The following is a 25,450-nucleotide window of genomic DNA, read 5'->3' as shown; positions in this document are numbered from 1 at the left end:
AGGGTTTAATTGCATATACTTGTGCTACTTTAACCCTGTGAGAAGTTGATGTTGCTTTTAGGGATAAACTGCAATAAACAAGTAACGGCACGTGTACTTCAAGGATCAAATGTCCTTCACTGCAGCGCTGGCTTGTCAGCAGCAGTGCAGAGTGTTCTTGCAAAACGTACTGCTGCTGAGCATGGCGATCTGCTGTGTGAGCAAGAGGTCTGTCTGCAGAGGGGTAGTACAGGGAGCTGGGACTCTGTTTTTGCCATACACAGCGCTGTATGTTAGTGATAGAAAACTGTCTGAGCTGTACCTGAGCTTTCCCCAGGACAGCGAATTTCATGAAGTAGTATATAGTATTTATAAAGATGGAACAGTTAGTTTGTCCGGTATCTGTGAGTTTGGCCCAATTAAAGAAGGGGTTTAGTTGTATTAGAGGTCTGCATTTCATCCTTTTCATAAGAGGCCATGTAGCTAAATGAATGTTTGAAAGGTCCTGGGGCACCACCAGGCCATTTGGCCCATTCTAAGATTTGAGGTATTTAATTACTGACTTTTGTTATGCTTGAATTTTAAGGTCCTTGAATCACTAGGCCAGACCTACATCCCAGTTTAATTCTGGGTCCTTCTACGTGGTTATAACTAACTCAATAAGCTCCCCTGGAGTTCAGCTCTCCTCACGTTACTGTGATTTCCTGTGCCACTGCAATAGCACCTTTCACTACTAACATGGAAATACTTTGCTAAAATGTTTTTGCTACTTCAGTTTTGTTTTGCCCATTCTTCTCGATGCCCAGATCAATGATCAGTTTAGATCATACACCAGTCCTGTTATCCTGTACCTCTACGAGTGGTGTTAAATCTAAGTATAAAGTTGGCTTGCTCCTTTAACTGGGCGGTACATTTGTATGTTGTACTAGTTAACTTAAAAATCTAGATAATGATACCCTTGTAATGTTTGTCCTTTTTAAATGAAGGAATGTATTGGGAAACAGTCCAACGCGGAATTCTGTGACCCACATCTCACCTAAAGCCTTGGCTCAGTCTCCCAATGGAGTTGGTAACATTTCTGGCCCTTACCCATTGGAAGGGGTGGATAAGCAGTTCTTAGAAACATATGACAACGTTACAAGGAGTAGCTCAACAGAAGATTCCAACCAGTACTACTGTGATAAGGTATGTTCAATTGTGTGCTTTTAAAGTCAAAACTAGTACTGAATGTAGCTTTGAACTGTAGATTAAGAATGCACAAAATTTGTGGTTATATTTCAGGATGAGAATATTTTATGCAGCAATAAGAATAAATCTTGTCTTACTACAAATTTGTCCAAGGTTGTATACCACAGTATGATAGGCAAGCCTGCGAACTGCATTGATTTCCATAGTCCAGGCTTCCAGGAGCATCTGCAGGGGAAGTTCCTAGTGGAATGGGAATCTTTGTTTGATTAAATCTTATTTCCTCCATGGGGAAAAAAGCATGTAACTCAGGTTGCTATATGTCTTCATAGCAGGCACAGTTCTGCTTTATCTTGGACATCTCTTCTTCAGGATGGTTGAACATCCTTTGAATTCTGTGCTGACTAGAGAGCAGCTGCTCCTTGCTAGTGTTATGGTAGTGGATCATTCCTCCCCTTTCTCCAGACTGTTCCAGCAGGGTGCTGAACAGCTTCCTAACCTGCCTGTCCAGTAGCTGCTGCAAACTTTTAATCCTTCTGGCTTGTGGATTTCTTGCGTAAGATACCAATGCACCCATTTACAGGAGAAAAATTTGGGAAAAAGTAGTCACTTCATAGTCCTTAGAGTAGAATTGATTCAAACGTGTTGCACCTAACACTTTTTCCTTTTAAGTCACCTTTAGTAAAGAGAACACTTTGAAAATTTTAATAGGAGCTATCAACTGAGAAAGCCGAGAGTAACAGGACAGAGCAAGCAGAGTATCTATTTACTGTTATGTATGTTGCCATTTTTACAGTTTAAAAGATTGCTATCATGAGTATGTTGTGTGACTTTAGCTTCTTCCTATTTTAAAGATGGATTTACATAGAGTATTCTTGTTAAGCACATCTAAATTTGGATGCACTATTTTCTAATTTGCTGCTATTTTTTAAAAAATGAGAAAAGTTTTGGGGTTTTTTTTCTGTGTATTGCAGAATGATCTAATTGAGGGAGATTTACTTCTGGTGCGTATCATACCAGATGAAGATGGGAAGTTTGGATTTAATCTAAAGGTAAAACAGCAATTTTGTAGTTATTTTTATATGCTTTATAGAGATGCTATGCTTTGAGGTTATGATTATTTTTCATTTTTAATGCAGTGCTTTGGAGAAAGCAGTGTATTCTACAGGAATTTTTTATGGACCAAGATTTTTTAAAAAGTGGCAGCCTAATGCTTAAATGCTAAAGCAACTTTTACAGAAATAAGTCTCTACTAGTTCTCTGGTGTTTTGTTGCATATACTATGGGCATGGCAGATTTCCAAAGCAGACTGCCAGTTTGGCTGCTTGAATGGCAACTTGGAAGCCTAATGTAATGCATCAACTTTTAGAAGATCGGACCTCTGTATTATAAAACAAGTTAAATAGTTTATGCTATCCAATTGGATATATCCATTAAAAGATCATATTGGAAGGGTGAAAATTAATTTGTGAAGAAAACTGAAATTACTGTTGATAATTGACTGTTGTGAATTTTTTACGTTCTCTCACTGAAATTCCATTTAAGGAGATAGAGTAATGTAAAGTAACCATAATATCAAGATTGGGGCAGAGTCTTTTCTTTCACCTTGGGCATTTATTGGTGGGGCAGTCATAGAACATCACATAAAGAGAATAAGGGAGTACAGTTGTCTGGAACCTGATCCTTTGCAAGTTCGATCACAACATCTAAGAACGCTGTCCACCTTGCAAGTTCAAGTGTTGAATAGTCTTGTTTGAAGGGTAGGGTTAAAATAAATGCTGCATTTGTTCTGTTGATTGCTTATTAAAATATATGGCCAAGCAAAGATGCTGGGTCTAGTTTACTGGAATGTGGTAGATCTAAAGACACTGCACACACACAGACACACCCATTTACTGATGAAAATTCAGTCTTACCAACCCCGCCTATAATGACAAAGCATCAAGTTTATATAAAAACAAAAACAAGTGATTACTTGTATGAAATGCTGCTATTGGTTAATGACATATTTTATGATTATTATTTATTTGACATTCCTCTAGGGTGGTGTAGATCAGAAAATGCCATTAGTGGTATCAAGAATAACTCCAGGATCACCTGTAAGTAAATTCTTATGCCTTCTAATCCCTTCCTTTATTACTTCCTCCACCACTCAGAGGTCCATACGTGTAGGAATCTGGACACGCTTAACCAATATGAGAGAGAAGCTGAGCTGTTCTCTTTAGGCCAGCACTTTCTTAAACCACAGATGAAAAGATCTGGAAGTGTTAACCAAACAAGATACAGTAGAAAGTATGTTTGTTTCCCCCATCATCTCAAAAAGTGTGTCTTCAGCTGGAAAATGTTTGATGAGGGCCAAGAGCCATGATTGAAAATATAGAACAGTGTTCATTAAAGTAAGTAGTCTGGGCCCCTGCAGCCTAGAAAAAAGAACTACTTTAAGGGAGATATAGTAGGGAAGTAGATGTAGTATCATTGTGAGCAGGGAATTCCAGCAGAACTACTACAGGCTACCAGATTAAGTCACTTAAAGTCAGGTTCTTCATGCTTAACAAAGTAGTTCTTCATGCATAAGATAGCAGACCTGTGAAACTCCTTGATAAAGGATACTATTAAAATAGTTTTGTGGGTGGTCAGGAGAGGACAAGTACCTGGGGGGAAAAACCTACTGACAGTTACTGAATAGAGAAACCACTGTAGGCTGAGGAATTCCTCAGAGCTAAAAATATTTATAGGATGGGAGAGTACTTGGCGGGGGGAGGGGGTGCAGAATATATTTGCTCTGTTCTTATTTTGCCATAGATTTTTGCTTATGGAAATACTTATGGACTAGGTAAAACGTTCATCAGAATCAGTACAGCCACTGCATTCTTCTGTTGAATTGTAAAATAATAGTAACATAATATCTTGTTAACTTTTTTCTAAATAATTAGTACATAAATTTGTGAGGACATTATGTTAACTCAAATTTTATTCATTCACCTTATTCCAAAGTGTATTTCCCAATTCTCATAGAATAATTTGAGTGCAAACTTGATAAGATATATTTTATATCCTAAAAATCTGATGTATTCTGCATCTTGTGGACTTTTGAAATTTGATAAGCTGTCACAGGGCTGATACCTTTTTGTGATGTAAATCAAGATAAAAGGTTGTTTGAGAAGGGGTGGGGTTTTTTGTCACATTTGTGATTTGTGGCTTGACTTATGCAGTGTACAGGATGCCTTTATGTACTACAATTATTTGAATAAAAGAGTAGCAGGTAATTATAATTCTAAGCTTAAATCCACAAAGTGAGAATAAAACAGTCCTTAAAACATTTCATGGACAACCTAGCAAACTTCTTAAGAGTGATTTGAGATACTGGCATTAATGTAGGGCAAACATGTTCATTGCACAGTCAGAGAATGAAAGATGCTTCTCCAGAGGCAACAATTTCTTTTGGCAGATTCAGGTTGTCTTCTGGAAAGTGTTGATCTGTTTGTTTTTTTCTCTTGGATTGGAAAAGGACTGGACTTCTAACTTCATGTAAGTGTCTCCAGTTAAGTGGCACATGCATAGATGCAAGTGACCAATTAGCTCTCTAGCCTAGTAAGCAAGTTATCAAGTGTCAGGGAATAAATTGGAAACAGTTCTCCAATACAATATACTTAACAGCAGTATTATAGAAATCGTGTCGCTTTACAGCAAGAGGAAAAACATATACTTACTTTTAGAGCATAGTAGTATTAACGTTGATTATATTGTTTTCCATAAACTAAATTTCACCTGTTCTTGACTGTTTAATGAAATGTAGCTGATATTTGAAAGTTGAAGTTAAGCAGTCCATGGAATGCATTTTTACATTATTTTAGCTCAGTGATGCCTTTCCTTCATTGTATTTGCTACTGTTTAACATGCTCTAGATTCACTCATTACCTTGTAAATTGTCCTAAGGGATGTTGTTTGGTAATATTATTAGCTAAGGTTATTTCTCAGATTTTGTAGGTCACTTTCTCCCAGTTTCCTACAAAAAAAAAAAACAAACAACTGTATTTTTTGTGAAGGAGGGGAAACAAATCTGCTCACCAAACTAAGGCGTTATTTTTCCCTTTCACGTCCTAAAGTTCTTTTAAAAATCCTCCTCCAATACAGCACCAGTCTAGTATGCTGGGAAGACTGTAGGATAGAGTAGCCAAAATTGTGATAGAGCATTATATCTAAAGAACAACCATTTATTGTGTCTGGTTTGTTTTGTTGTTTTGGGTTTGGTTTTTTATTCAACTAATGTCATATACTGATATTTTTTTTTTCCCACAAACTGTATTAATGTCCTAAGGTGGTAAAGAAGTCATTATGGTTTTATTTAATAGAGCTTCTAAATGAAAAATGGTATGCACCATTCTTGAAGCAATAACAAGCGATTAGCATAAAATGAAACATTGGGTGTGTCAGTAAGACAGGAAGCCTTTGGCATAATTAATTGTCTGGAAAATCTAGTATCTGAAAAAATCTACAAATTATGCTTACATAGAAGGAATTAATTCTCCTTCAAGATATATTTTATATAGTCAGATGATTCAAGTAAGATAGCTGAGGCATTAGCATGTCACGTGATTAACGAAGTTTCTTTGAGCAAAGATATTAGTCTCCTTCTGTAATAAAGAATAATAGCCAGCAGCAAGCCAAGAAATCGAAATTATAGACAAATATAGGATAGCAGAAACCATTCTCTCCATATTATTGTTGGCTACTTGACTCTCTGAAACTGACCTGATACGGTCTTCATATCACTTATCTTTTCAAATAATTGTATTTTAGGGAGAGTAATTTATATCTCAAACAATAATATTTCAAAGTGTTTAAATCATTCATAGTTGCATTCTTCAATCTTGCCTTTCTAAATTGGACAAAACGTGGCAAGGGAGTTTGGGGGGAGCTGTGAATACCTAGTTAAATCAGTGTTGAACACCATGGCTCTTCCTAATCCCCATTCTTTTTCTGTTTACATTTGTCTTTTTTTTTTAATTAATCATAGTCAATCTTCCCTGTCCTTTATTATTTTATTTCCTTATTTCTTTGGAAAAAGTTGGGGGAAACTATTCCTTTTGTAAATTTTTAAGCAGATTTTTTGCTTAGGATTCTTCTTCCTCTTACGTAGATCTTTCTTTTCTCTCTAGTCTTTCTTTTATGTGTTTTTTGGCACTCCTACATGTCATAAATTTTCTTTCCTTTTACTTTATTCTCTGACACAAGTGGCTCCCAATTTTTCTTCTTCATAGTGTTGCCTCTTTTTAGTCTGCGTTTTCTTCTTGTTGGTTCTTTCATCATCACTTCTCCTTTCCATCTCTTCCTGTTTTTTACTTGGTGATAGAGTACGCCACTGATAAATTTACTTTTAGAGCCATCAGTGCAAGGCGTAACTGGTTCTAATTAGAACTTCTTGTTCACATTTTTGGAGTCGATATTTTTTTTGATAGGACTAATAACATTGCATGAACAAAGTTCAGAGAACCTGTGCAGGCATTAAGGAAATACAAGGAACAAGTATGAATAGACAATAACAGTGAAGATCGAGATCTCATTCATAAAACAAATGAAATGGAGTGTGTATATAACTGTATCACTCTTGTGTAGCTGAGTACTTCCTAGACAAAATAAAAATCAGGATAGCAATGAAAATAGAATTGTTACGCTACTCGACACTCAAAGGTAGTAGAGGATCCTGCATATTCATATTGCAGAATCACAGAAGGAAAGGTTGGAAGGGACCTGGAGGTCATCTTGTCCAGCCACCTAGAGTGCCCAGGGCCATGTCCAGATGGCTTTTGAGTACTCCAGAGTGGGACACTCCACAACATCTCTGGGCAGGTACCTGCTCGAGTGCTCAGTAACCCTCACAGTTAAACAAGAGTTTCTTGATGTTCAGATGGAGCCTCCTATGTTTCAGTTTGTGCCCATTGCCTCTTGTCCTGTCACTGGGCACTACTGAAGAGAGCCTGGCTCCGTCTTCTCAGGACCTTCCCATCAGGTATTTATACACATTGACAAGATCCCCCTAAGCCTTCTCCTCTAGGTTAAACATTCCCAGCTGTCTTAGCCTTCCCTCCTACGAGAGATGATCTAGTCCCTTAATCATCTTCATAGCATCATCATCATATTCTGGCCATAGCTTTAATTGCTTTGCACTGGACTTAGAGCTAAGCATTCTAGGAAGTGTGACAGAAAAGCCAAACAAACCCTAGATTTCAGCACTTGGTCTGAATTGCTGTATCCAAGATAAGACATATAATGTAAGTTTTCATTTGAGATGGGGAAAACCTTGGTTTAGTGTTCTCTGTAGCACAGGTAGCAAAAGAATTTTCATCAAATTTTTTTCACAGGGTACTTGAGCATCATGGGTTAGTGTACTTATCTGCATCTTCTTGTTAAAACTTTCAGCAAATGAAGTGAGGAAGAATGTTCTCCATTTGTAGATATCACTTGGTACTCACCAAACAAGAATCTGATAAATACCAAAAATATGAAATGTGTAGGGATTTCTTTAAATTTTAAAAAGTGCATGCCTGGGGAATGTCATATTTCTTAAATTACATTCATCAAAATCACGTTTGGACAATCTCAGTATTCACTGCATAAAAACTGAAGCATGTTATCTTATGTGTCCAAAACACTTCTTGCAGAAATTAATTTGCAAATGGCTATAACCAGTGGTTGTCCAGGCTTGGAGTCTGAAGTGTAGATCTTCAAGAATTTAATGAATAAAATGAATTTAATATCCTGATGTTTTCCTGCTTACATGACTGGATACAATGACATTAATGTGTTTCTTTGGTCTTGAAACAGGCTGATAAATGCATTCCAAAACTGAATGAAGGTGATCAGATAGTATTAATTAATGGCAGAGATATCTCAGAGCACACGCATGACCAGGTGGTCATGTTCATAAAAGCCAGCAGAGAATCTCACACGCGAGAGCTTGCACTTTTGGTCAGGCGGAAAGGTAATTGGGCTAATTTTATTAACTTTTATTGTTTTTGAGACTGTTGCTCTTATGCTAAGGTATACCATCTTCTGTTTACGTAAATATGTTCTCAGTGCACTGGGAATGGGTCTGTGCTAAAAAGTAGATCTCTCTGCATTTGAATTAGTAGTACAGATAGTTTTAACTATGTGGATTCTTAACCCTGCAACAAAGAATCTATTAAATTAGAATTTCTTCCTATTTTATAAGTCTAAAAATCTATGAGAACAAATAGTCCCTTGCAAAATTTGAGGGATTTTGTGGGGGCTTTGTGCTTTTGGGCTTTCTTTTTTGTTTGGTTTCTTGTTTTTTTGTTGTTTTGTTTCTAGTTTTTTTTGTAAATGTAGCATAATTTCAGAAATCCCCAGTTGTGGATTTGAAAATACCCACGGGCTGTTCCCCTGCACCATTTTCCAATGCAACAAGTCAAGCTGCCTCTTTTTATTTTTTCTTATCTATTCTTACAATAGGTATTTTCTGACAGTACTCAGCTTGACCTGTGCTGGTTTCTTGCTAAACTGCTGCCAGCAAACAGGAGACAGTCTCTGAAATGTGCAGGGTCTTAAGCCTGTCTATTTAAGATATGGAGAACCCATCAAGCTTGGTTTTGCTTGCTCCATATTTAAACACATGCAGATCCCAAGAGCTTTCAGATGATGTGAAACTCTAGTTTATTATTCACTTTCCTTAAGAGCTATGGTAAGCCCTTAACACACATGATTATGGAAGGGCTTTGCACAGAGTTCCTAATTACATTAAAACTTAAACATTTGAAAGGAAACAGGAGGGAATAAAACTAATTGATATGGACTTCTGTAGCATTTACTTTCTTTACTGTTTCTGGTGTTACCAGGAAGACAGGTGGGCTCTTGGTCTTTTTTCCTGAACAGTCCTACTCCTATTATTACAGGCCTTTCCACTGGCTCTATGCAGTCATTAGTCTTCCCTTAAGTTTTGTAGTCCCCTTCCTACTTGCAGATGAGAGAAGTCTGCCGTTAGCTTAAGATAGCCTGTGGCCCTGTGCCAGTCATTTGTATAGGCATGAGTATGAACAGCTCCCCATTCTCTGGTTTGGCAGGTATGAGTAACATTGCAGAGAATAACCACAGGTGGCCACATTTGGTGATATAATAGCTTTTGTCAAGACAGAACTGCTGCGTAGATTAATTCGTTAATGTTTGTCATGTTCTTCAACATGCTAGCAAAGAATGTCATAAAAAACCTGCCAAATCAATTTTTTTTTGTAGTTTATTAAGTTAGTTCCTTCAGTAGTAGCATAAGAAACTGCAAAAGACAATTCAGGTGCTATTGTAATGGCAAAAGAGTACAATGTAAGTATGTGCATTAATTTTGTTGTTGGGGGACCACTTTAAGCTTCTTATAGGGATATTCCATTAACTATGCTGTACGCTTTTTTTTTTAGGCAAAACTTACTTGTTTTTTACTATGCTGTATGTTATGATTAATTAGTTTATTCAGCAGTTCATGCTGTAAGACAAGGTTGCAGCAAAAAAGTCTTTGTGCTTGGAAGTCAAGTTCTTCGCCTTCATAGATAGGCACCTTGAGGAGTTTTGTTTTCTGAAAGGTCATAAGGACATTTTACTCTTAGTCATATAGTACACAGAGAAATGCAGTTAAATGTATTGCTGTTTGTTTTCCTGAGGCCTTGTCTTTGCTAACTTTGTTCTTGCAAGCTGGTAAATTTTAATGTGTTGCAAGGACATTAATGCTGTATGTAACAGATTTTTATTTTCAATACATCTTTCAGTAGTTAAACAGTTTGTGGAGCCTAAATCAGAAGATGAAGTTGATTCCCACAATCTCCCAGAATCTCTTCTTCCTACGTGTTCTGAATATGGTGATGATACACTGGAGGACTCTATGGAGCAGCTAAGAAGAGGGCTGGAAAGTGGGACTGTCCTTATTCAGTTTGAGGTAGGTAATACTCAACTCTAAAACACTCTAAAACATAGGCTAGTAGCTATGATCTGCAAGTGATGTAAGCTTAATTAATTGGAAATCTCATTTCTCCCATTCATTCTTATTTCAAGAGAGCAAGAATGTGATTTGCCCACCCATTTTACCCTTCACTGTTTAGAATAGGGAAGAATGAGTAGTTACCAGTCTTGCATAAATCTTCATCTGCTGATTAAAAATGTGTTTTAATTGGCATGTTTCTAGATCAAGGACCCAATGCTTACTAAATTAGTGGGTTTTTTCTTAATTATTTTGTTGAGTACCATAGTGGGGTTTTGACAGAGGTCAGTCTTGTACTTTGTTTCTTTTTCCATGCCACTCGGTGACATTTCTGAAACATCTTTTATACCTTAAATTAAGGTTTCAAGTTCTCATGTGTTGCCTTCTTTCATGGAATAACAGGAGCAACTTGACCATTCCTTGTCGTCTTCTCTTGGAGGTTGATATGAAAGTGTTGAAATGTTAATTTCCATTTGAGGGACATTTGTAGTGTCTAGTTCTGTGGTGTTTCTCCCTGGCTATCTAAAACAATGATGGTTACTTCTTGGGTAGATTACTTCGGGGGTGAGATTCTCCTGTATGTACGATGAGACTTATAAAACTGCTATATAGATTAATGAATTAATGTTTGTCATGTTCTTTAACGTGTTAGCAAGGAATGTCATAGAAAACTGACTAATAGAATGTTTGTATAATTTATTAAATTAGTTCCTTCAATGTCAGCATAAGAAATTCAAAAGATAATTTAGCTGCTTCTGTAATGGTAAGGGAATACAGCGTATGTATGTTTGTGCTTGTTTTGCTGTTGTGGATCTGAACATTTATAGTAACTTTGGAGAAACCCTGGTTATTATGGTTTAAATATTTTGCATTGTTGAATTCAGGAGTAACCCTTTCTGATGCTGAAAACTTGTAGAACAGCAATACAATTTTCCCCTATTTTGATATATTTTTCTTCACTCTTTTTTTTCAAATCCCATAAGATTTCATGGTGGTGGCTGAAGAATTGTGATATTTCTTATTGCAGAACCACTCTTTGAGGTTTTCTTAGTTTTCAAGATTTCTGAGAATTAAAATTCCCTCTTTTGGGTTGGTTGTTTTTTTAGTGAGTTTTTTTTTTGGTTTGGGTTTTTTTTAAGGAATTGTAGACTATAGTTCTTACCTGTTTTCCAAAATCCACAGCACTGTTGCAATGCAGCAATAGTAGTGAGTCTGTTGGCTATTGAAACAGTAACTCAAAAGACATGAACTAGCTTTTCAGTGCTTTCTTGGTTGTCAAAGTGTTTGACCAAATCTGTGCACAAAGTTCCTGTAATAATCTTCATGGCATATTTGATCCTTTATGGCTTTTTTTTTTTTTTACCTGACAGCATTTATAAAAGGTTATTACTGATGTTACAAAAAAAGTGCAAAAGATTTTTGAAATCTAATGATCTGGTGGACAGCTTAGTGGCCATTCTTAAAGTTCCTTATTTATTTATCTTCAGAAGGCAGAGCCAATTGCAGCATCCCCTCATCAGCCTTGGTGGCTCTCAAACTCTCCATTCACATTAGTAAATAATTAGCCAGTAGACTATGAATATAATCAGGGTTTTTTTCCAGAACATCTTCCTCCACTTAATCAGAATTTAAGACGTCTGTCAATGGCAAATGACTTTTTGCCAGGCAACAATAATTAAGCTCCAAAATTGTTACTTAACGTTAAATTATTCTTCCTTGTTTCCCCAAAAAAGGCAGAAATAGCAGCTTGGCACTAGTAAAATGAAACTTGAGTTGAGAAACTCTTTGGTTACATTTATTATCAAGTTCTCTTCTCACATGGCTTGTTTATGCTGTTCAAGTTGCAAAACGTGGTGAGCTGTGATACTGAGTCTTAGGATTCAGTAAATCTCACAGTGGAATTAACTTTTTGTGTGTTGTTCCTTTTCTCTCAACTGAAGTAGTAGATTTTAGACTCCTGTTTGATTAATTCCATTTTACATATGGAACCATATTCTAATTCTTCATTAAACATGTAAGATATAATGAGTTCTTCGGGCAGTGTTCAATGAAGTATATAAAACTCTGGCATAGCCAGGTTAATAACACGGTTGTAAGTTGCTTTCATGTATATTTAATGCAGAAAAACTGTAGTTGTATAATTACATTTCTTGATTTTATTTGTTGTTGTTGCTGTTGGTGTTTGCCACACTGTACCTTTTCTTGTCCTGTATGATGCACTTAATGCATTTTGACCTTAAAATTTTGGTTATACGCTTCTATGCCTACATTTACTCCAGGTGAAGTTTGCAAGATAGGGGTTGGCCCAAATGAAAAGGAGTCACATCTTGAGAGACTGTGATACATGAAACTTTGTTTTTTTCAGGTACTTGTAGGATTGAATGTGGTAGTTTTAGTCCAGAGAATAAGTTTGTCTGAACTTTCTATGTTACAGTTGATTCAAGAAAATATCAATCTCCAGCTGTTTTTTTCTTCTGATGTCTTTTGTGGGTCACTTCTACCCTCAACCACTGTTTTCCTTCTGGCCCACAGTTTTATGAGAAAAAGGCGACCTTGCAGGGAAATGGTTTATTTCAATGGCTCTCACATTTCCTTCCCCCCTCCTCCTAGAAATTTTTCTAGAGATCATGATGGGTTAGCAGTAACAGAAATTCTTGTCATGTTAAATACAAAAATCTCTCAGGTGACTTTTGCAGATGGTTAAGAAAAAGGTTAAGGAAAATAATTCTGATTTTTTTTCCCGTCTGTTTTCATGTGAATCTATTTAGTGTTTGTATAGCATAATCACCCCCCTCAAAATCCTACTATTTTTCATTCTGTTTTGCAGCAACTTTATAGAAAGAAACCAGGGTTGGCTGTTACATGTGCAAAGGTACCTCAGAATATGGACAAGAACAGATACAAAGATGTTCTGCCTTGTGAGTATTAAGTACAGTTTCTGCCTATTTTGCTTTGTCCTCTAAATGATAGCTTATAAAATTGTTGTATTGAACTTCTTGATCAAAGATATCATTATATAAAGTCATATAATTGTTCATTTTATTTTCTAAAAGGTTATCTATTCCAGACTGTATTCTGCTGTTTGTGTGTCTGAGATTCCTCAGGTTTTTTACTTATAAGGGAAGCATGCCTCTTAATTGCTAATTTTATTCCCTCTTTTTGTGTGTGTGCAGATGATGCCACGAGGATAATATTGCAAGGAGATGAAGATTACATTAATGCAAATTACGTTAATGTAAGTGGTATGGAGACCTGCATTTGCACTTTCTGTATTACAATACCAGGCTAAATTTAGGCTTTTTAAGGAATAAGGCTTTTTCATTTTATATTTTGTGGACTTGTAAATGTAAAAGACGCAAAGATTCATAATGTAAAGGATGAAGCGTCTCTTGTGAGACAAGTGGCCATCCTGATATACAGTAGATGGAAGTATCTGTGGTATGTGCGGAGTCTTTAACAAGTAAAACTTGTGTTACCTTCCTATGTACTGCAAATTCTGAAGTACTGCAAATTCTCCTGTAGCTTAACACTAAGCCTTTTTCCCTCTAGAACCACTCACCAACTGTCCTATGAAGGGTCTGGAAGATAAACCAGAGCCTTAAAATTGCCCTAATCTTGTGCGTAGGCTGGGAAACAGGGAAAATTGAAGAAATATGTTTGTGTCAGATACTTAAATTAAACATGTAAATCACAGAATTAACTATTAACTTACTCTGTTTAGTGTCAGGCAGTAAACAGCTAGTGTAGCTTTGGTATATCTTGCCATTATTCCCTACTAAATATTAAAGAAAATTTTGAAAGCTTTGCAGTTTCAAGTTTTGAAATACATTTTCACTATTAATTATCTCTTCCTAGTTCAACATGGAGTATAGAGTCTGTAGTATACATCTGGTTTAAATTAAATATTTAAAGATTTTTCACATAACAAATTGCGATCTTGCTTGTCTGATTACACAGGCTTGCTGATGAATCTTCCCTCAAAACTTCCTCTTTGAGTGAAATGCTGAATTAAAATAGTACTTGAGTAGTGAGAACAAACTTTACATAGGATTTTCCTTTCTCTTTGTAGATGGAAATTCCCTCTGCGGGCATTGTGAACAGATACATTGCTACTCAGGGGCCTCTTCCACACACATGTGCGCACTTCTGGCAAGTAGTCTGGGATCACAAGTTGTCACTCATCATCATGCTAACAACTCTCACTGAACGAGGACGGGTAAGTGTTCAGGTTCTTTTGCACGCTGAAGAAATGTACTGTGCCTTTAAATTTTTTTCCCATTATTGTTATGAAATAACCCTAAAATAGGCCAGCTTAATCTGTTGAATCATTTCTCTTAGACCAGGCTTTCTGAATTATTTTTTTTCTGAATTACTGTAACTTTTTGTTATGCTTCTTTGAAAACAAACCAGCTGTCTGATAAACAGAAATCACTGCACTGACTCTGTTTCACTGATCACCCAGGTACTATATACTGTCATTTTTTCCCCTGAGAACTGGGCTGCATGTGGCAGTTGCATTCCTAATGATTCAGCAGGTGTCTGGAAGCACTGAGCAAAACTTTCGGTCTGGCTTCAAACAAGAGACTGACGTTGCAGTACTTCCTAGTTTTAGCATGCTGGTGGTCAGAATTTAACCTGCTTGCTTTTATTTATATTGTAGGTTCTTTCCTAGAATTGCTCTGATAATTCTTTTAATTCCATTCAAATAAATGCCAGCACTCTATGAATTTCAGAATAATACAGTGAAAATAAAGTATATTCAGTATAATCCAGTATATTCTTTTGTATTTTGATTTAATATATCCTTTGAAACTTTAAATATGAAAATTTTAGATTAAGGTACATAGACATTGTTTTTCAAGTTTTAGAAGCTGAAAATTGAAGTATTTTTGTTTTAAAGGTGGAGAAGATGCTGACTCTTGTATTCCTTCCTGTAGCTTTTATCTTTAGTTCCTATATGATATATCCTACACTATCAAATTTATTTGGCATCCCAGTCAAAAATCCCGATGTTTTTAGAAGACAAGAGAGTGAGTATTTGAGGTCCTAAACAGCCTAATGATTGAGCTGTAAGAACCGACAGTTAAGCAACAGTGTGTGAAAGGTGAAAAGCAACAGACTTTAACCATGGTCAGGGTATGTTGCTGTTCATGGAGAGAGATATTATTGAACATCATCTGGCACAAAATACTTCCTTCATCTTTCGACTGTATTTCAGTGAAAATAATTTCCTCCTTGCTTTTCTTGTATCGAGGAGAAACACAAGTTAGTACTAGTCTGTACTTTGCCTGGTGAGTTGGAAACTTCAGGGTGTTTTGTTCTAACTTCTAACCATCCTGCTGGTACCTTTATACACCAGACACTTTTTTTGACTTTTGTTTACTTTCAGGGATGATTTACATTTGCCTGTTTTGTGGGTGATAAAAAAAGATGCATGTTCTTGCCAGAGTATCCCCATTGCCAAATGCCAAACCTTTTCCCAAACCCTGGAGGCTTTATATTCTAGAATATTTCTTTTCAGTGGTGTTAAGATTTGTATTACAGAATAAAAAACTTCCCCCCCACACACACACATATAGAGTAGGGTTATTTTTTTTAGAAATTGATGCATTATTTTTGCTTAAATTTAAAGGGGGAAGTATTTCAGATAATCTACTACAGTAAAATTTTCAGGCATAATGGTTTAAATGTGGATTTCAAGTCATTGAAAACTGAACCCTAAGAAAGGTAGAATTAAGAAATTTTAACATTTCAGAATTTCCAGCTCTTGCCACTCTTTATTAGTTTAAAAAGAAATTAAAGGTATAGATGGCACATGCAGTGTTGATAAGTTGATAGAGAATCCAAATTAACTAAAGCTGAAGTAGAAACACATGGGGTATATAATTGTTTGAGGTTACTTTTGGATCTAGTAACAATTATTATTTAAATATATAAGTAGTGAATAGGACAATTGTAGCTCAGCTGTTTTGGTCACGAACAATTAAATAAAAGTTTTCAGTAGAGTGTCTGAGGAATTGTGTCAAGATGTGGGTTTTTTTGTATGAATCGCCCTGGATTTTCATATGGATCAGCTGGCCTTTCTCTTTCGTATGACTTTCTCATAAGTCCAGTGGACTTATACTAGGAAACTTGGTTCATATTTGTTACATGATGGCAATTACTTGCAAGGCTGGAGTACAGAAGTGGATGATGAGAATATTCAATTACTGCGATGAAATATTGAAACTTTTAAGTTGATGGGCAAACTTGAGCTGCTTTCGGTGAGCAAAAGTTTCACTGAACTAGTATCTCACTGGAATACTTTTTCAAGTTCAGTCTATTCCACAACATTTCATCCTTTGATTAGATGGGAAACGAGGTGGCAAACTTTGTCATCAGTGCTACTCTAATCTTACCTTTTAAAATGAGGAATAGATACTGGCATTGCAACTCCTGTAGAAAAATATCCTATGTACACTGACTAGATGTGCCTTATCGGCTTTTAGAAGGTGAACCAGAAAAAGGAAGACTTTCATATCGGCAGTAGAGTGGTAGGGATCTGAACATCAGCCTCATACCTATTAGCAGCAGAAGACAGGAGAGAAAATGGTTCCTTGTTGTTGTAAGCAGAATTGATTAATCTGGTTTCTTTTAGAAAAAATAGGGTATTTAATGGATGTAATTTTGATACTGAATTCCACTTCAGCTCTCACTTGTACTGCACATGCAGTTTGTGGTACACCAAAATATATCAGGTGCATTCACATGCATGTATGACTTTGCTTGTCACATGTTGGTAGGCTTGACGGTTAAGCTATTGTGGCCTTGCATGAAACCAGTCTGAGGCAGAGGACAAATTACACTTTCCTGCATCAATATGTACGTTTCCAGGGTTTTGTTTATAACTTTAACATTTAGATACAAATAGTCATTTAAGAGAAGATCTCTGTCTTCAGTCATGCATCTGACGTAGAAAAGAAACATGCACTGACAAGTGACATGCACGTAAACTGAAGTTGTTCATGAGTTCTTCCAGTTTCTAAGCTCAGTTTTCCCTAGAAAGTGTAAAGAACAACTTTCATTATATGACCAAGTCACTGTGGATTATTGTGCCTGCAATAACTTTTTATATAGTATTTTTGCTACTAATGTTCGTAAGCATTGTTCTGCATTTTAAAATGTTTGCTTTAAAACACAAAATACGATCAAATGGAAAAATGAAGATGTGTTTCCCATTCGGTTAATTCCTGTCAAAAACTGAAGTAACGTATAGCTATTAGTGACCTGAAAACTAATAACCAAGTTAGGGAAGCAGTCTTTAAAAGCTTCATCACCTTCTCCACTTGCTGTCAGGGAGAGGATAAGGGAAACAATGGAGAATGGAAGCAGTCAGATAAGTACCAGGCATGCTGAACTTTTGAGGGGTTCGTGTTAAGAGATGACAGTGCTTTTTGGTGTTCCTTTTCCTGCTCCCTCTCTCTGTGTAGGGTGAGTTCTCTCTTAAGGCCTCCAGAAACGGAGCTTGCCTTGCTCTTTCCCTCAGCCGCAAGCCTGCAGTGTTGGAATACAGGGGAGACAGACTGATTCGCACGACTTTTTGCATTCCAGTGTGATCTTGCTTCAAGGTCTTAGACAAATTCAGGTTTGAAGGGACCACTGGAGATATCTGGTCCATTCCTCTCTGCTCAAAGCAGGAGCATCTTTGAACTTCATGAGGGTTGCACCGTGTCATGTCAGTTAAGTTTTGATTATTTCCATGGATGAAGATTCAACAGCCTCATAAGGCATCTTGTTTCTGTGCTTGATCATCCTCATCAAAATATTTTTTGCCAACATCTAATGAGCATTTCTCTTTTTGCATCTCTCTTTTCAGTCACCTCTTGTCCTTTCATTGTTCATTTTCAAGACAAGTGTGGCTCTGTCTTTGCTATAACCTGCTGTGAGGTGGCCGAAGTTAGTTATAACTTTGCCCCCTATGCTTTTCATCTTAACATGGAATAAATTCATCTGTTTCTCCTCCTATGTTATGCCTTGAGAAGTCATTTTAGCAATTGCAGATAAGTACCAGACAGAAAGCACCTTGCATCCAGTTTACCTGAGTTTTTATTATAAGTTACTACAACAGAAGCTTATAGAGAATGTAGCCTATTTTGCCACATTATTTTCCAATTTAGATGTAAACAGCTCACCAACAAACCAGAACGGATTTTACACCACTCCTTGAATTCCCTAAACCACAGCATAGGAAGAGAGGCTGAAAACAAAAGTGCTTGTAGACAGTCTTGATGTGCGCTTAATTTTCTTTACAGACCAAATGTCATCAGTATTGGCCTGATCCACCAGATGTAATGGAATATGGCAGCTTTCGTGTCAGATGTCACTCTGAAGATTGTACAATTGCTTATGTTGTTAGAGAAATGGTGATTACAAATGTTGAGGTAAGTGCCCATTATCTTTAATTATCCCCAAACAAGCTGAATTAATAAATTATTGATAGGAAGATACAAGCTCTGTGTCTGACCATGTACATCTGTATGTGTGAATATACATGTGTGTGTATATACACACGTTTTTGTAAAAATATGTGTATATTATATGAATCAACATAGTACAATTATTTCTTTAACACTTCTTAAAAAATGTACTTTCTGAAGTTCTATATTAATACATTGTGCTGTACATGTACTGTGATAGGCTTCATAAAGAAATTTAGAGCTTTTCTGTAAACAGTTTTGCAGTCACTGACTCTTCACAAGTGTTTCAGTTGCCATTGAGAGTTTTTTTCTAAGTGACTGTGCTCTTTCGGGGTGAAATATGGGTCACTTGGTTACCAGCACATACAGCTAGAATAGCTAACAAAGAAGTGTAATATTATTGTTTTGAGAGAAGATGCAGAATCTCATCAGTTCCTTTTCATTGTCTTTAGTCAGATAAGAACTTTTTTCTTTTTTTAAAATCTCAATTGAAGCGTTTTCAATTTACATAAGGTATTTATATTCCATAGCTGTTTATATTTTATGCTAATAGAAGGGTTATAAAGCAAAGAGAAAGTTAAATACCTGGAATATTTCTTGCATACCAGCTTGCATTGTGGAATCTTGTTCAGATCACATCTAGGCTTCCCACAACCTGAATAAACGGGATGAAGTTTGGCTTTTGTTTATAAGTTGTACTATTTCTACATTTCTCTTTTCATCTCTTCCAGAATTCTATCGCCACAAGAACTTTCTAAAAATATGAAGGGTTTGTTCTAAGATACATGTGTAAGAAATTCAGTGTACTGATCAAACGCTAATTTACAGTTCCAAGTTTTAAAGTTCTTTTAGTTAAGTAGATTTTACTGTTGCTAGAATTGCTAGTAGTAGGAAAAAGGAAATATCTGTTTTAAAATATAACATTTCATTTATGTATTTACAGCAACATGACCAATCCTTTAGTCTTACAAATTTGTAACTATCATTTGACAGTGCATCCAAATTTTTTTTCACGTGATTAAAATTTCCTTTGTAGTTACAAACATGTGAGATGCCAGTACTGAAAGTTTTTTCAGTTAAGATGACTTACAGTGTTTCAGCTTCTAGCTGTGAGAAACCATCCAGTCAGGGAGTAGCATGATTTTTGGTTCTGTTTTTCAGCCAATTAATCTGAAAATGATAAACTTGGATGTCAGCACATAAGAACCTCATTTAACCTCATTAAAGCATTACTGCCGAGCATGTGTAGACAAACTTTTAGTTCCCTTCACTCAAATTAGTTGATTGACAATTAACTTTGGTTAGCTAATGCTTCATGTAAAAATTAGTTTACTATTTTCAAATACTTGTTCTTTTTCTCAGTTAGTATTTATCAGACTGGTACATAATTTTGAGTAAATTCAGCAGTGATTGTATTCATTATGTGTTTTCACTTCAGGTATCTATTTGCTAGCATGTGATATGTCAAAATCCTGATGAGAATGGGGCAGTCAATTTTATTTTTTTAAGTACAAGTTAATTTTTATTTTCAGATAAAGATTGTGTGAGAATAGACTTTGTAGACATGTTAAAAGATGCGAAAGTTACAAGGTTCCTCAACTGTGTAAGTTGTTTCATGGTAGCTCAGTTGAGAATAGAATTTCTAATTCAAAGGCATATGCTTGCATAGATTTCATCTAGTTAGATAAAAGCATGCTAAAGCTAGTCCTAGGCTGGATATTTGTTTGCAGTGAGGGCAAGGTTGTTTTGAAGGGGTATTTTACTTTGAGTTTTTTCGGGTTTTTTTCCACTAAAAGCAAGTTTATTTGTACACTTAAAGTGGCTACACTCAAAACCACTCAACATTGTCAATACGGTAAAAATATGACCCCACTAACTGATAGCTCTGTGTGCATTTCAGATGGAAATAAACACCCCTGTAGTTTGTTAAAGCATAGTGAGAGAGCTCTCCGAAACACTGAAGTGTATCCTAGTTCTACATGTCATTTGATCTGTTTTCTTAAAGCTAACCAAAAGTATTCTTGTGGAGGCATCTTGTGTTTGAGCAGACTTTGCAAAGTTTTATATATACTACCTCTCACAGATACTGCTGTTGTATGCTTTGAAGAAAACATTAAAAAGCCATCTGAATTCAAACCAGGGCTTTATTATTCCCTGAACTAATGTGAACATCGTTGGACTGGTCTTTTTGAAGACAAATAGCTTTTAATAGTAAGATAGATAAAGCTTCCAAACTCACAAGAGACTTGATTTCGGTTGGAAAGGCATATTTTGTGAAAGAGTTTCCTGTGAATTAAATTGCACAGATTTCAAACCTGCCTTTAGGGAAAATACCTCAAAAGATATGAAATGATGCCCTTGGCCTTTTGTTCACATTCAGAAGACTTGAGGAACAAGAAACTACTTAGGATTTTGCTAACGCAGTTTAATTTGGTGTTTCTTTACCTATAATTGAAGATCAGCAAATCATAGAATCATTTAGGTTGGAAAAGACCTTTAAGGTAAAGTCCAACTGTTAACCAAGGACTGCCAAATCCACCATTAAACCATTGCATCTATGTGTTTTTTAAACATTTCCAGGGATGGTGTCTCCACCACCTCCCTGGGCAGCCTGTTCCCATGCTTGACCCACCTCCCAGTGAAGAAATTTTTTCATAATATCCAATCTAAACTTCCCCTGGCACAACTTGAGGCCATTTCCTCTTCTTCTGCCACTTGTTATCTGGGAGAAGAGACCTATCCCCACCTGTCTACAGCCTCCTTTCAGGTAGCTGTAGAGACCGGTAAGATCCCCCTTTGAGCCTCCTCTACTCCAGGCTAAACCACCCCAGTTCCCTCAGCTGCTCCTCATAAGACTTGTGCTCCAGACCCTTCACCAGCTCTGTTGCCCATCTCTGGACACGCTCCAGCACCTCTGTGTCCCTCCTGCAGTGAGGGCCCAAAGCTGAACACAGGATTTGAGGTGCGGCCTCCCCAGTGCTGAGTGCAGGGGGGCGATCACTGCCCTGGTCCTGCTGGCCACACTGCTTCTGATACAAGCCAGGGTGCTGTTGGCTGCCTTGGCCCCCTGGGCACACTGCTGGCCCATGTTCAGCCAGCCATCAGCCAGCACCCCCAGGTCCTTTCCCACCAGGCAGCTTTGCAGCCGCTCTTCCCCAGGCCTGTAGCGCTGCGTGGGGTGGTTGTGCCCCAGGTGCAGGACCCAACACTTCTCCTGGTGGAACCTCATACAATTGGCCTTGGCCCATCAGTCCAGCCTGTCCAGATCCCTCTGCAGAGCCTTCCTGCCCTCCAGCAGATCAACACTCCTGCCCAGCTTGGTGTCATCTGCAAACTTACCAAAGGTTCACTCAATCCCCTCATCCAGATTGTCGATAAAGACATTAATCAGGACTGGCCTCAATACTGAAACCTGGGGAACAGCACTTGTGACTGGCCACCAGCTGGATGTAGCTCCATTCACCACCACACTTTGGGCTTGGCTGTCCAGCCAGTTTTTAACCCAGCATAGAGTATATCCATCCAAACCATGAGCAGCCAGTTTCTCCAGGAGAATGGTATATGAAATGGTGTTAAAGGCTTTACTAAGGTCCAGGTAGGCAACATCCACAGCCTTTCCCTCATCCACTAGCCAGGTCACCTTGTCATAGAAGGAGATCAGGTTCGTCAAGCAGGACCTGCCTTTCATAACCCCATGCTGGCTGGGCCTGATCCCCTGGCTGTCCTACATGTGCTGTGTGATAGAGCTCGGGAGGATCTTCTCCATGGCCTTTTCTGGCACTGAGGCCAGGCTGACAGGCCTGTAGCTCCCCAGATCCTCCTTCCTGCCCTTCTTGTAAATATCTGCAAATGTGTGAAATATATGTAATCTTTCTAAGCCTCATGAAACAAAATAAGGCTTAATTTTGTGCCTTTTCTATTTAAAACCAAGGTTGAATGTTATCCTCTACCAAAATTAAAGAAAAGCAAATAAAGCACTAGGTTTGCGGGGTGGGGGTGGTGTTAGGTCAGTTGTTTGGTTTTGGTGGGTTTTATTTATTTAATTTTTTTTTACAGTTTCAAAACACTTTGGGGACCACAACAAACAGACCAAAGGAAAGAAATTGTGTAGCAGGAGTGCAAACTTAAACACACAGTGCACTGTTTTGTAAACCAAGATAATTTCTTTTTAGTCACTGCAAAAATAGCATGGGAAGCATGAAGCAAACTTTCATTCAGTTCCTTTAAGATAATTGTCTTGTAACATAACATTGCCCGTTAAATCTCACCAATTTCATCCATTTACATTTTGAAAAAAACTTTTTTGCACCTTCTCCTTGTTTAAAAGAACATTTTTCTTTATTTCAGTTAAGTGTGACTAGAACCCAGCCATGGAACTTAGTAAGGCTGTGGAGATGATACTTGCTGAAGCATCTTACTCGCATAACTTTGAAGAACTGTAATTTTGCATGTTGCTCTGTTGTGTTTTTTTCATTCTGCCACATCTTATATTAGTTGTTAACTAACACCTTGTTAGTTGTTTCCACAGTGCCCTGTCATTGTCCTACCTGATTAGATTTATTAACTAAACTAAATCATTCAAAAAAAAATATAGTTTAAAACTTGATTGAATTTCGTCCATTAAAGACCACTTAATTATACCACTGCTATAATGAATAAGGAGTGAGCACCTTGAGAGAGTGCTTACACCTTATAAACAACCCAGGTCAAGGTAATTAAGACAATAACTTGTTATAATTTGGACTGGTTAGGCTGATTGTGCAGACAAGGACAATGCAAATAGAGGGGTTTCAGGAGGTTAGCTTATTTTTAATTTAAAAACTATCACTTTGCATGGACATCACAGTGATGGAGGGGATGGTTTGAAGAAAAAAAAAATTCGATGCAGCAATTCCACAAACTGAAGCTTAAGCATAAATTAATTTTGCTGAGGAAGGATATTGCTGTTTGCTGAAGGGAAACAAAGGCAGCAATGTAAATGAGTATACTACCGGCACTTTCTGCTATAACCAGCTAAAACCAGAATCTCTTGTCATTTTTTACACATCCTAATTGTTTGGGCTGAGGCTTTCCACACCATTTGTCTTCCTTGCCAGATGCATGTCACACAACAGTTTGGAGGAGTGGGGAATGTTGAGTTTGTTCATGCTAAAGATTTTTAGATTGGTTCACTGAAACTTTTGCTTCAGCACAATAAACGAGACCTCATTACTTTCTCTTTCCAAAGATATCTATATAAATTTGACTTAAGTCATAAATGTTTTGAACAAACTTGTACTGCAGAGCTATTTTAAAGTCTTCTCTGAAAAGTACCTGCACTTTGAATGTGTTCTGTTCTGTCAAATACTTGTGGTAGAAGAAAACTACTTGGTTATGAATAGTAAAGAGCTGAAGAACAAAAGTAGATTAAAAGTGTGTCATGGTTTACCCTCAGCCAGCAACTAAGTACCACACAGCTACTTGCTCAGCCCCCTTCGCCTCAGTGAGATGACAAGAAGAATCAGGAAAAAGGTAGAATTTGTGGGTTGAGATAAGAACAATTTAATAATTTAAATAAAATATAATAATAGTAGTCCTTGTAATGAAAGGGAGAAAGAGAGGAATAAAACCCAAAAGGAGGAAGAAAACACCAAGTGATGCACAACACAATTTCTCACCACCCCCTGACCAATGCCCAGCTGGTTCCTGAGCAGCAACTAGCAAGCACTGGCTAATTCCCCCCAGTTTATATACTGAGCATTCTGTAGTATGGAACACCCCTTTGGATAGTTCAGGTCAGCTGTCCTCACAGTGTCCCTTCCTGATGGCTTGTGGCCCTCCAGGCTTCATGCTGGCAGGCCCTAAGAAACTGTGAAGTCCTTGACCTAGTATAAACATTACTTAGCAACAACTGAAAACATCAGTGTGTTATCAACATTATTCTCATATTAAATCCGAAATACAACATTGTACCAGCTACTGAGAAGAAAATTAACTTTATTCCAGCTGAAGCCAGGACAAAGTGTTGTGGCAGGGGTGTACAGAAGCATAATGAGGTGGGAACAATGGTCCAAAGAAATGGCAAATGCCACTGCCAAAGCATCTGCTCTTTAGAAACTAGTCTTTACCCCTGATCACCGAGTCTCTGCTTTCAAGGTATATTTGTGTACCTCACCAGCAAAGAGCATACCTTTTCCTGCTTAGAAGATAATGACCATGTCAAGGTTAAAGTAGTTCTACATGAGGAGATTTCTTTTCTTTTTTTTTTTTTTTTTAATTGAAGATTATATTATAACCTAGACCAAAAAGGAAATGAAATGAAAAGGTGAAATACAAAATCAATTGCTTGGATTTTAAGAAAAGTCAAAGTTAAGATTGACATTTCGAGCCTAAATTTCCTTCTTTCTATATGACTATTATTATTCCAAGCTGTGTGGGGTGTTTTTTTCTGAGGAGCTCAATTCTTTTATTAGTCAGGGAGAGTCATTTTAGGAGAATGAAACAAGGAAACTTGCCTTGTGATTTAATTATAATAAGCAAGGCTGCAAACTACAGAAGGATGAAGAATGGCTATTTTTTGTGGCTGAAACTCTTAATGAGATTTTTTTGCAAGTGTTACAGCAGCAATTTGAAGCATTACCTCTGACAGCCCTTTACTTTGTCAGGAGTTGCTTTGTGAGGAGTTGCAATCCCAATGTCAGGCTAATTAGAAAAGATCAAGTGTCTTTACCCAGTGTTTCCGAGCAAAGTCTAGGATGTTAGCTTAAGCACAATGAAGTTGCTTTTGCAGTAAAATGTCTTGAAATTTCACAGGAGGAGTAAGTCCAAGTACATCTTTTTTTTTTCTTTTTTTTTTTTTTTTTGGCTGATA

The 25,450-nt window shown here is 37.1% G+C and overlaps 1 protein-coding gene across 3 annotated transcripts in view; it reads left to right on the top strand.

The window, feature by feature from the left end:
• Nucleotides 1-25,450, top strand: part of PTPN3 (protein tyrosine phosphatase non-receptor type 3) — a 106,210-nt gene that overhangs the window by 65,034 nt on the left and 15,726 nt on the right. For all 3 annotated transcript variants that reach the window (XM_040586815.1, XM_040586814.1, XM_040586816.1), the window contains 9 exons: nucleotides 966-1,164; nucleotides 2,139-2,216; nucleotides 3,207-3,263; nucleotides 7,990-8,146; nucleotides 9,936-10,102; nucleotides 12,972-13,062; nucleotides 13,318-13,379; nucleotides 14,214-14,360; nucleotides 18,436-18,564. In XM_040586815.1, coding sequence (XP_040442749.1) covers nucleotides 966-1,164; nucleotides 2,139-2,216; nucleotides 3,207-3,263; nucleotides 7,990-8,146; nucleotides 9,936-10,102; nucleotides 12,972-13,062; nucleotides 13,318-13,379; nucleotides 14,214-14,360; nucleotides 18,436-18,564 — 1,087 coding nt within the window. The remainder of the gene's footprint in view (nucleotides 1-965; nucleotides 1,165-2,138; nucleotides 2,217-3,206; nucleotides 3,264-7,989; nucleotides 8,147-9,935; nucleotides 10,103-12,971; nucleotides 13,063-13,317; nucleotides 13,380-14,213; nucleotides 14,361-18,435; nucleotides 18,565-25,450) is intronic.

Source organism: Falco naumanni, chromosome 3 (assembly GCF_017639655.2).
Source record: "Falco naumanni isolate bFalNau1 chromosome 3, bFalNau1.pat, whole genome shotgun sequence".
NCBI classification, from domain to species: Eukaryota; Metazoa; Chordata; class Aves; order Falconiformes; family Falconidae; genus Falco; species Falco naumanni.
This window is presented reverse-complemented; position numbering and strand designations above follow the sequence as displayed.